The sequence below is a fragment of the Oryctolagus cuniculus genome, chromosome 11, assembly GCF_051225735.1.
Source record: "Oryctolagus cuniculus isolate XC-2025 breed Fujian yellow rabbit chromosome 11, ASM5122573v1, whole genome shotgun sequence".
In the NCBI taxonomy this organism is placed as follows: domain Eukaryota; kingdom Metazoa; phylum Chordata; class Mammalia; order Lagomorpha; family Leporidae; genus Oryctolagus; species Oryctolagus cuniculus.
In genome coordinates, this window is record NC_142877.1 from 111,055,336 (window position 1) to 111,067,642 (window position 12,307).

General features: G+C 41.5%; 1 protein-coding gene across 1 annotated transcript; it reads left to right on the top strand.

The window, feature by feature from the left end:
* The first annotated feature begins 1,276 nt into the window (after positions 1 to 1,276).
* LOC100353258 (protein HP-25 homolog 1) lies at positions 1,277 to 8,023 on the top strand. The gene is made up of 3 exons (XM_008257100.5): positions 1,277 to 1,421; positions 5,864 to 6,010; positions 7,301 to 8,023. Exons 1-3 carry the CDS (start codon positions 1,379 to 1,381, stop codon positions 7,741 to 7,743), a joined length of 633 nt encoding a protein of 210 aa, XP_008255322.2. The 5' UTR covers positions 1,277 to 1,378; the 3' UTR covers positions 7,744 to 8,023.
* The last annotated feature ends 4,284 nt before the right edge of the window (positions 8,024 to 12,307 follow it).

Consider the following 12,307-nt stretch of genomic DNA (forward strand, 5'->3'; position numbering starts at 1 on the left):
AGATTCCACATTTACATACTTAAGGGAGGTTGTGCAGTATTTGTTTATTACTTTTCTAAGCCTGGGGATTGCCCCAGCTTGGAATCAGTCACTATCAACCACCAATTGATCAGAGATTCTGCTTATCCGAGATCCAGGGCATTTCCAGCTCTACCTTTTCCGGTGCTTACAGACCATTGTATTCAGTCAGGAGTGACTTGGCACTGCTCTTTCTGGCTTTTCCTGAGCTTGAAAGAAGACTGTGCACAACCTTCAGATCACCCGGGATCAATAGGATTTATCAAAGCCCTTCAGTGTTCCATGGTCCTGCTTTCCCATTTAAATTCCTGGCTGCTCTAAAATCTCAGTCTAATTACCATGTTGGCCTGCCCTGGCCCTTTGCTATTTAGGACACTATTAACTGTGGCCATGCCTCTGGGCTTAGACTTGTACACTTTCTGTTCAAGATCAGGTCAGTCCCCTCTGCTGTCAGTCCTCCCAGGCTGCCCCAGCCTAGTAGAACTGTGCTGTCACGCAGCTGGAGGGTAAAGGAGAGGAACCTCAAATGAAGACAGCACAGATTTCTACAATTCTTACTGAGATTCATGGACTTTTTTTTTTTTTGGTAATTTTCAAAATGTACTAAATGTTTGTTTTGGGTATTTTGCCCAGTGTCATTGTTGCCTTTTGAGGAGAGGCTTGCCAAGCTCTTCGTTCAACCATTTTCAAAGTCTCACCCTCAATTAATTCCATTTTGATTAAGTGAGGCTCACCTTGGCAAGCACAGTGGGCCTGTGTGACACATGCAAAGGTGTCAGTGTGGGGCTGTTACAGTAAAGCACGAATACACTGGAAGATGGGGAGAAAAGCAGGAGAGAAATTCCCAGGCTCCAAGTTAGGGGAAATTTTTCATTGTCTTGTAGTTAACCCTAATTTGCTCAACTAAACTATTTCTTCTCCCTGGACTCCTGTTTCCAGCCTGTAATTATGGATTGGGGTTACGGGAAATGGGGTTTATTCCCTTCTTTACATTTCTCGTGCTCTGAACTAGTCAGAGATGGGGTCACAGGGTGATGTTGATGAAGTAACCAAGAGGGAGGGGACAACCCAACGAAAGTTTGTCAGCTTCAGAGGCCAGGGTTGGCCGCGATAATAAACAGTGGCTACCAGAGGGACCGTGAGCAGAACTGTTTCCGTTTGAATGTCACCACGTCAGCTTAGCATGTTTGAATGTTTAACTGCTGTGGTTAAAAGTTAACTTTGACTTCAGCCTTAGGAGACTGGAAAATGAAAAATTGAGAGAAATCAGCTTAATCAAACCAGCAGCACACAGTTTCAAAAACCAAGCAGATAGGAAGGAAGGAGCAGGTAAGGTGGTGATCCCTGAAGGACCATTTCGATGCCTGGGCCGCGAGGAAGAGTCCTCCCTGTGGGCACGGAGGGTAAGTTCTTTACAATGTCTATTGCAGTGAAATCCACCCACGGAGGCAGCACAAGGAACCTTCCAAAGCACTTCCTTCTCCCTGCATTAATTCTCTTTTTCATTTACATTTCTCATTACATTTTGCATTTACATTCACAATTTACATTTTTCATTACAACCATCCACAATACTGGACAAAAACAGAGACACCTGATTAACCTTATCAGTTGGCTACTGCAAACAGAAGGGAACAGGAAGAGTTGGAAGTCCAACGTGGGGCCTCACAACTCTTGCTTTCCATTTGGAAATAATGTCACACTTTCAAATTAAATCAGCATCATTGGGACATAACCAAATAAAAGTATGAATGTTAAACTCCTTTATATACAATTTACAATCAAATGTTTTATTGAACATTATGATGCTTAATGTTAGAGTGAACCAGTAGCACACTGCATTACTCTGCATGCTAAGTCTTCTCAGTGTCCTAGCCTTTCTTGGTATTTATCTCTGCTTCTGCCTTTTCTGTCTTGATTTTATCCCCAGATTTCTCTTACTGTAACTATCTCTGTGTTAACTGTTTATTCCCTTTGGTTCTGTTTTCTGTCCCTTTGCTATCTCTTCATTATTTTATGCTTTTTCAAATGCTGTATTCAACTTGTCTTACCTTCCTTACTACTTAGCCCTATCAACCATTAAGCAATCAGAGTAAATTCTTGGTAGTACTGACTGTCAATGATTATCGTTTGAAATGCCAAGTCAGTATTTTAGAAGTAATATGGTTGTTTGCTTTGTTGCCCCATCTACTATCTTGTAACTCTCTGTGATTCCACAGAGTATTTGAAGAAACATCCACATGACTTCATATACTATCATAACACAGTATAAGTAGACACGGGAGGATAGTTTATACACACACACACACACCTTACACTTCTTGTACAGCAAAGGCCAAACAAGTTGGCTAAATATAAAGACTAGAAGAAGTAAGATATAAGTATAAAGATAGATTTTGAAATTTGGATGAGAATTTGGATTTAAGCTTGGTATGAGACAACAAGGAAAAAAATATGGTCACTTACAGCATTTATACTTTCTGTGAATGTCAGACCTGCCTCTTTGGGGATTTTGACCTTGAGTCAACAGGAAACTTATGTCGACAGGAAACTATCCTGAATTATTTTATGGACACTGAGTAAGATAAACCACAAAGTTCTCATCTACTTTCCTGCAATAAATGGATTTCCTATGAAATTCAGTGTATTATTTTCACATAATATTTTGAGAATAATGCTGTTATTAGGTCAACAACAAACAAATTCCCTTTTCTATTACTAAGGACTCTCCATGAATACAGTTCTCTGTTTAGCCTTTGGTTATGTATTTGATGCTGTGTAGGTGAGTCTGCATGGGTATGAATGAATGCTGTGGGCAGGTGGACTAGGGTGAGGGAGCCAGAATGGGATCAGTGCTGGTGCTGTGGTGTGGTGGATTATGCAGCGCCGGCATCCCATATAGGCATTGTTCAAGTCCTGGCTGCTCCACTTCCCATGTGGCTCCCTGCTAATGCACTTGGAAAAGTGCTTGGGCCCCTGAACCTATGTCGGAGACTTGGATGAAGCTCCTGGCTCCTGTTTTTGGTCTGGCCCAACCCTGGCCAATGCGGCCATTTGGGGAACGAACCAATGCATGGAGGACTTTTTTTCTCTCTCTCTCTCTCTGCCTCTCGCTCTCTGTAACTCAGCCTTTCAAATAAATAAATAAATAAATCTTTTTGAAAAAAGAGAGAGAATAGGAACAAAAATTGTTGCTCACCCATTTCCACTGAGACACAGACGACCCAGCACCAGGCTTGTATAACAGCATGAACCATCTTAGAGTCTGGAGACATGGGTTTCATGTCAACCCTGGTTCTATCCTCAAAAGCAATATATAGAAAGGGCAGTCACTTTCTGCTCTGGGCCTCAGTTTGTCCTTTTCTGTAATGTTTTCTACAACACCACACCCCTCACTATTTTCTAGAGGAATTTGAGAAATATAAGCAACAGAATGTGCCAAAATGTTCAAAATATACTCACGATCATTTAAAAATTGCTTGGAGATAGATATGTCCTTGGTATTTATACGACAGATTATCAAAACTCTTGCAAATAACATTCTTTCCAGTATAAAAGTCAGAATAGCAGTTCCCTTAGATGGGAGAAAAAAGAATAAAAGTAGCAAGAAATAACTTTTCATGAAATAAAAAATATATGCTAGACATCCTTAAAATAATTTATATACATCATTTTTAAGATTTATTTAATATTTGAAAGGCAGAGTGAAAAAGAGAAAGCAAGAAAGGAAGGAGAGGAGTAGAAAGGAAGGAGAGAGAGAGAAAAAAAGAGAGGGGGAGAAAGAGGGAGAGAGAGGGAGAGGGAGGGAGGGGGGAGGGAAGGAGGGAGGGAGGGGGAGAGAGAGAGAGAGAGAGAGATTGAGATTGACTCCATTCTCAAATGGCCATAATGGCTAGGATTGGTCCAGGCTAAAGCCAGGAGGCCATTGCTTCATCTGGGTCTCCAAAGTTGGCCAGGGACCAACTACTTGGGCCATCTTCTGCTGTCTTCCCAGGTACATTCATTCGCTGGGAGCTGGATCAGAAACGGAGCAAGTGGGATTCAACCTTGTGCTGTGATATGGAATGCCACGCTGTAGGCGACAGCTGAGCACCACAATGTGGACCCCTATGTATATCATTTTTAAACAGTAAAACTATCAAGGTGACCCAGCACCATTATATAAGTGTGGCTGGAAGTCAGGTTACTTGATGAGATTACTCAAGTTGGAGGAGGCAAATTTAAGCTTTGAATCCACATCAACTGATTTTAAAAATATTCATTAATCAGTATTATATCCTTTCAGGTTTTCCCTTCGGCTTCAGAATGGCATCACTTGAAGCAGAAATTAGGGCAGATTTTATGCTCAAAAAACACTGTAATCAATCATGTAAAAATTGATTGTGTTTCTTGAGATGAATGGCTATAGTAGTAGTCTTTATTGTTTATTGTTAAAGGTGGACAGGAGAGCCATTGCTGACTTCAAGGATCTGATAGTCTCACCAAGGGGACAATAAAACAAGAGCATTAATAGGAGCAAGTACAATGAAAGTATATTGGGGCCGGCGCCGTGGCTCAATAGGCTAATTCTCCGCCTTGCCGCGCCGGCACACCGGGTTCTAGTCCCGGTTGGGGAGCCGGATTCTGTCCCGGTTGCCCCTCTTCCAGGCAAGCTCTCTGCTATGGCCCGGTAGTGCAGTGGGGGATGGCCCAAGTCCTTGGGCCCTGCACCCCATGGGAGACCAGGAGAAGCACCTGGTTCCTGGCTTCGGATCAGCGTGATGTGCCAGCTGCAGCGCGCTGGCCGCGGCGGCCATTGGAGAGTGAACCAACGGCAAAAGGAAGATCTTTCTCTCTGTCTCTCTCTCTCAGTGTCTACTCTGCCTGTCAAAAAAAAAAAAGTATATTGGTATGATTGGCTTGATACCTTAGAGTCAAGTGGAGGTCCCTATGCTAAATATGAGTCCTCAGGGCAGTGGAAGACAGCCTCTGGATAATTCAGTGTTGAAGTATTTATTGATTCATTCACTATCAAACACCTATTCATACAGATAAAGATGCAGCAATAGCAGTAAGATTTATAAAGAACAAAACACAGAGCACGGCAGGTGCCTAATCATCATATGTTACTTGACATTACTCAAGTCAATTGTTTAAAGATAACTCCTGGGCCAGCGCTGTGGCTCAATAGGCTAATCCTCCACCTGAGGCACCAGCACACTGGGTTCTAGTCCCGATCAGGACACCGGATTCTGTCCCGGTTGCCCCTCTTCTAGCCCAGCTCTCTGCTGTGGCCCGGGAGTGCAGTGGAGGATGGCCCAAGTGCTTGGGCCCTGCACCTGCATGGGAGACCAGGAGAAGCACCTGGCTCCCAGCTTCGGATCAGCACGGTGCACCAGCTGCAGTGGCCATTGGAGGGTGAACCAATGGTAAAGGAAGACCTTTCTCTCTCTGTCTCTCTCTCACTGTCCACTCTGCCTGTCAAAAAAAAAATAAAAAAATAAAGATAACTCCTAAACAGATAGCAGGAGGCTCCAAAAGCACAAGAAACAACCTCTAGAGCTGGCAAGAATTTGAGAAAAATTTTCTATTTTCAAATTGGATATTATTAGCTGCTTTTCTCAGATTTTTTTGGTGCCCAATTGGAAGGCATCTCAACTGAAAGTGACTCATAGCCTTCTCTGGGTGACTGACAGCACTGAGGCATGTGGCATTGGTTGGAACAAAATACCAACACAACATGGATTTCTTGAAATTGGGAAAGTGTGCTGCTACTTGGCAAAGCTGAGAATCCGATACCTTCAAGAAGAATGGCTGATCTGTCTTCTAATCCATTTGAAACTTTGTCCATTTCTTTCTACTCCAGGTTTCCAGATTTTGGCCCTCTTCACTCTGTTACTTGCAGCTGGTATCACATCTTCGCAAGATCCTAATCAATGTGGACCTCCAGGGCCTCCAGGAATTCCAGGGCCCCCAGGGCCTCCAGGGCCTCCAGGACCAATGGGTCCACCAGGTTGCAAAAAATTATATTTGTTCTTTTAGCCTTTTGTAGTTTCTTTTTGATTGAAGTGTTTCTAGGTTCAGTGAATTTTACCAAGTGATCTGCTGAGGGCCACTTGCTGAGTAAGCCATTTCCTGGTAACATGTGAGCATGGATTCTTTTCCTCAGCTCTGAATAACCATAAGCTATAGCTGCTAACTCAATTTCCAAATCCCAAGAAATCTATATGTTTAAAGAGTTTTTGTATACATTTGACATGTGGTCATAACTGAGACTTAGAACTGCGATTCCATCAGTGTGGCATCACACAATGAAAGTGTAAGTGGAAGTTCGCACAATAACGCTTAGGCACTTAGGTCAGCAGATCTGTGAGCCTCCCGCCCTCTCATCATTCTGCTGAGGGGTGTGTTGGATGAAGCTCAGATGCAGGCATAGTTCTGAACCCTTCACTTGAACCTCTAGGCAATGGCCTTCAACATGAATGAGACCAGCATCCCCCATGGAGTTGTTAAACATGTGTGGTCCTGAACTCCATTTTGAAGGTCCTGATACTAAAGGGCCTTACTGCAGCCTGACCCTGAGAGATCATCAAGTGGAGTGGGAATGGGGTGTGCAGAACCATGCATAATGAACAGCATGCTTGGCTCCCACTGCTCAAACTTCCAGTTACCTTCTGGAACAATGGGATCCCTGAATCTGGGCAAACTCCTCCCAATAGTGATCCCGCAACCTTACAGTGAAAGATGTTGGTGCATATTTGAAGATTAATTCACACAAGGGCTTTAAATTGCTCATGAAAAAATGATGTATATAAATAAGATTTTTGGCATCAAAATGCAATTTACCTTTTAACTCTATTCTTCCTTGAAACTTCTGAAGCACTCTCATATAGTCTCTCAATTATTCATTTACGGAATATACATATTGAGTGCTAATTTTGTAGCTGATGCTGAGGGTGACATTTAGAAAAAAAAGTTGAGGGAAACCTTGGTCTCTAGTTTAGACAAAGAAATGGCCACTTATGGAAAGATCATAATTCTAGTTTGTAATTCCTTGTAGCTATGGCAACAGTAAATACAGATTTGGTATTCTAAAGGAAAGAAATAAAATTCTTAAGACTGGAGTAGATAGGAGGGGGTTTTCAGAAGCAGTGGTGTCTAAATTCTGCCCTGGTGGCCAAGGAGAAAAGAGTTGAGTGGGGGATAAAGGCAGGAGAGAGAAAGAAACCCAGGTACAATAAATACAAAAAAAAAAAAAACTTGAAAATACAGGGTTGTGTTTTCTGTTTGTTTTGGAATCTAGGATTCATGGGTATACCTGGACCACCTGGGCTACCTGGGCGTGTTGAGAAGTGCCCACCAACATCCGCATTTTCTGTGAAGCTGAATGGGTCTTTCCCAGGACCCCTGCAGCCCATTGTCTTCCAGGAAGCTCTGTACAACCATCGGGGCCACTTCGACCTGGCCACTGGAGTGTTCACCTGCACTGTTCCTGGTTTATACCACTTTGGCTTCGACATTGCCCTGTTTCAGAATGCTGTAAAAGTGGCTCTCATGAAGAATGGCCTCCAGGTCAGGGACAAACAAGCGGAAGCCAAGGACAGCCACGAGCATGTGTCAGGAAGTTCCATCGTGCAGCTAGAGAAAGGGGACCGGGTCTGGCTGGAGTCTAAGCTGGACAAGGCAGAGTCTGAAAAAGGAGCCACGCCCACTGTCTTCTATGGGTTTTTGCTCTATAGTGATTAATAAGATCAGGAGTACCAGATGCTTCTCCACCTAAGGAGCTCAGAACTTAAGAAAAGCATCTTTCGATTAAAAAAAAAAAAACAAACAAAAACAAACAAACAAAAAAAAACAAACAGGGGAAGGCAGGTGTAATTTGTTGATTGCAATAAATACATGATGCTCTTATAAGATGTTAATAATGGGGGAATCTGGGTGTGGGCACCTAAGAACTCAATGTTATACAATTTTTGTTTTGTAATTTGAGACTATTATGAAATAAAAAAGATTACAAAGAAGAAAAGCAGCTGTTCCTCTCATTCTGAATTTTTCCTCTAAGTCCACTGAATGATGGACAACTCACAAAAATTAGTAATGGCCACGTTGAGCAAAATGAATATATTAGTGATGACAAAAATTTAAGAAACCAATCTAAACAGAGAATACTAACTACTAGATCTGGGAGGGGAGAGTCGAGATACCAAATGAGAATTCGATGGGAAGGAACAGCTCCTAATGTCACCTAGCGTGCAGCGCACAATAACCTAGTACATGCTTTGTGAAAAAGCAGAAAAAGGAGTTCTGAGCCTCCAATCACAGAGTAATGTCAAAGAAGGGAAAATGCTCACTGCTCATTCGATCAGTACCTATTGTTACAGGTGTTGAAATGTCACATAGACACTGTTATTAATAGTAAATTTCAAAATAATAATGATTACAATAATTTTAAAATAATTCCTTATTTGTCACCCTCAAGCTTCAGTACACCAAGGGGTAAAAGCGTGGAGAAAAAAACAAACTACCACCACAAACAGAACAAAGTGGGAAGCTACCCAGCCATTCTGCCCTTAATACACTGTGAATACTCCCCTTCCTTTATTAGCTTTCTCTCAAGGGAACAGAATCCTTGCTCAAACCCCTAAACCTGCTTTGGGAATTAAGTATATGGACACAGAAGTAAATATCTCTGCAGGAGGTAGCAAACTTGTTTAAAAGATCACATGAAAATGCTTCCCATTAGATGATTTCCCTAGAGAATTTCTGGATGGGAGGCAACCAGAGGCAGTAGGCTACTAACTTACCCACCCAATACTTACTTACCCAATATCCATTTTCCCCTTCTTCTACCTAATTTATATTCTCATTAATTTCTATTCGATTTCTAACTGGCAGATTCATTTGAGTTGTCGAAATGACCCCAGCCAAAATATGCAGTTTACCAAGTTCTATTTCATTCAATATGGCCATAAAAATTATCCTTTCCAGTGACATGTAAGTGAACGGTGCTCTCAGGATTTATATTTGAAGGAGGAAAACTCAATTGGCTTGTGTTTTCTCCTTTTGACCTCTGCCCTTTGCTTTCTCCAAATTTAGATGCAGTTGTTGATGCTTTAACGATCATCTTGCAGGCATTCAACTAACATCACAGAGTCCATGGTAGAGCAGGAGGATGGATCTGTCCAAAGTCTTTGATGATTGCCATGAGTGTCCAGGCCAACCTTATGTTACTTGTGACTGGACTCAAAAAGAAGGGTCTTAGCATATTTTTTAAATTATTGAAGTATACATTGAATTCAGAAAAGTGTACAAATCTATGGTGCAGGATCTGAAGAGTGTTTGCATAGTAGGCATATAGGCGTGGAGTTATCACCCAAGTCAATATGCAGAACATTTCTCTCACCCTAGAAGTTTCACCTGGGCCCTTCTGGTCTACAATTACATCTGTGAGATGTAAGCTGTCATCCTGACTTTCAACACAGCCAAGTATTTTTGCCTCTTCTCAAGCCTCATATGAATGATATCAAAATAAATTTTGTGTCTAGTACTATTTTCGTGTGTCTGTGAAATCTGTCTACACCGTTGTGTGTGACAGCAGCAGTAGAGAACTTTGTTATATGAAAATGTCTAGCATTCCATTGTGTGACTATATCACCATTTCTTTATTTACTATTTTGTTGGTGGCTAATTGAGCTTCTTCAGGGGTTGGCTCTCAACACCAAGGTGCTACATACCTTATTGTACGTGTCTTTTATAACAGACACTCTCCTTTCTTTCATGTATACAATGTCTGAGTGCAATTTGAGAGTCACTAGGTAGATACATATTTAAAATTGGTGAAATGGATTCAGACTTTGAGACAGTAATCCAATGTATAGCGCCAATGACAATACATGTCACATCCACACACACCTTGGTATTGTCAGTTTTTAATTTGAACCACTTTGGTGACTGTATTTGGTATAACTTGATATCAATTTTTCCTAGGTAGCCATTAAGGTTACAATGTTTAAAGTATTTTATTTGCAATAATTCTGACCACATAAAAGTTGCAGAATAGTAATGAGAGTTTCCACGTACCCTCACAACATCTCTCCACTGATGGTGTTTTACGTAAATTTAATGTAATTATCAAAACCAGAAAATTGACATTGGGAAAATACTGATCCAGTTACAGACCTTATTTTATTTTCATGTTTCCGCACACAATTTTTGGTGGATAGTCCTACGACATTTTATCACATACACATAGCTGCCATCAGAATCAGGATACAGGACTGTCTCATGATTCAGTAGAAAATCCCTCGTTCCAACCCACATAGTAGACCCCAATGTATCCCTGAATACCTCTAGTCTGCTCCCAGTCACTGTAACTTTGTCACTCTGAGAATTAATGCAGATGGAATGATACAGTATGTAACCCACTGCAATTGAGTTTTTCACTCAGCATAATAGACGGAAGATCCATCCAACTTATGTATCAGTAATTCTTTTCCTTTTGTTGCTCTGCAGTATGCCATCTTGTCGATAAAACAGTTTCTTCATGCCTTCAGTCAGTTGCTCCATATCCTTAATGCCATTTGGTTATATTAATATTATTTTAGCTATCCTAACAGGTGTGAAGACATGCTGTAATTTGCATTTCCCACTCTGACTAATGCTATTGAATATCTTTTCACGTATTTATTTACCGTATCTATATCCTCTGTGGTAAAATGTTTATCCAAGTCTTCTGCCCATTTTCCAATGGCATTGCTGGTCTTACTAAGGTTTGAGAATGATTTTCAACTACATTCTCAAGATAAGACCCTTGTCAGACATGTGATTTGCAAATCTTCTCTTCTGGTTTATGTCTTGATTTTCACTTTTTCTGTTTCACAGAGAAAATTTGTAAATTTTGCTAAAGCCCTCCATATTGCTTGTTTTCTTTTATGAAGTATGCTTTTGTGTTACTGTAAGATGAGCTCTTTGCCTAACCCGTGTTCAAAAATATTTTCTCCCAAAGTCTCACAGTATTACATTTTACATTTAGATCTGTATTAGCTTTCTATTGCTGCCATAACAAATTCATAGAAACTTGCTTTAAAAAACTAATTTATTGTTTCATGTTCTATAGGCCAAAGTTCATTCTTTCATTTTTTTTTTTTTTTTTGACAGGCAGAGTTATACAGTGAGAGAGAGACAGACAGAGAGAAAGGTCTTCCTTCCCTTGGTTCACCCCCCAGATGGCTGCTATGGTCGGTGCGCTGCACCCATCCAAAGCCAGGAGCCAGGTGCTTCCTCCTGGTCTGCCATGCAGGTGCAGGGTCCAAGTACTTAGGCCACCCTCCACTGCCTTCCCGGGCCACAGCAGAGAGCTGGACTGGTAGAGGAGCAACCAGGGCAGAACCGGCGCTCCAACCGGGACTAGAACCCGGGGTGCTGGCGCCGTAGGCAGAGGATTAGCCTAGTGAGCCGCGGTGCTGGCCCAAAGTTTTCATAAACTGAATTGGTTTCTTTGCTTTGGATTTCACAGAACTGTAATCCAGGTGTTAGCTGGCTGGACTCTTTTCAGAATATTCTGGGAAGAATAAAATTGCAAAAGAGACTTTGTGGAAGTGATTAAACTTCAGGTCTTTAACGTTTTTGGCAAAAGCCCTGGTCGTTTTGGTTGCAGGATGGAAGTCTCTCTGTCCTGGTTGGCCACTGATCAAAGGCACCTTTAGTTCCCAGAAGCCTCTCCAGACTTTGCACCTGGCCCCTGGATTTCAGACCTGCAACGGCTCATTGCATCTTTCTCATGCTTAGGATCTGTCTGAATTTCTCTTCTTCGGTACCTTTCTTCTGTCTTCTGCTTCTGCCGGTTATCTCTGACTTCAGCTAGAGAAAGTTCCGTGTTTTAAGAGCCCATGTGGTTAGATTGGCCCCACCTTGATAATCCAGGATTAAACTCCCCAGTGCCAAATTCATAAACATAATCATTTCTACAAAATCTCTTTTGTAATTTTTGCACAATTGAATTGCATATCTACAAGTTCCGGAGATTATGACATGAACATCTTTGGGGAGCTATCTTGCTTACTACAATACCTATCACTCATTTGAATTAGTTTTTGCATAAACTGTGAGGTTTAGGTCGCGTTTCCATTTTTCCTAGGGAAATCCAATTGTTTAAACACCATTCATTAAAAATACTGTTCTTTCTCTAATAAGTTGCTTTTGCACCTGGTAAAAAATCATTTGGTTTTTGTATTTATGAGGATTTGTTTCTGTTCTGTTCTATAGATATGTGCACATACCTCTTTGTCATGCCAGACTCTCTTGATTGAGA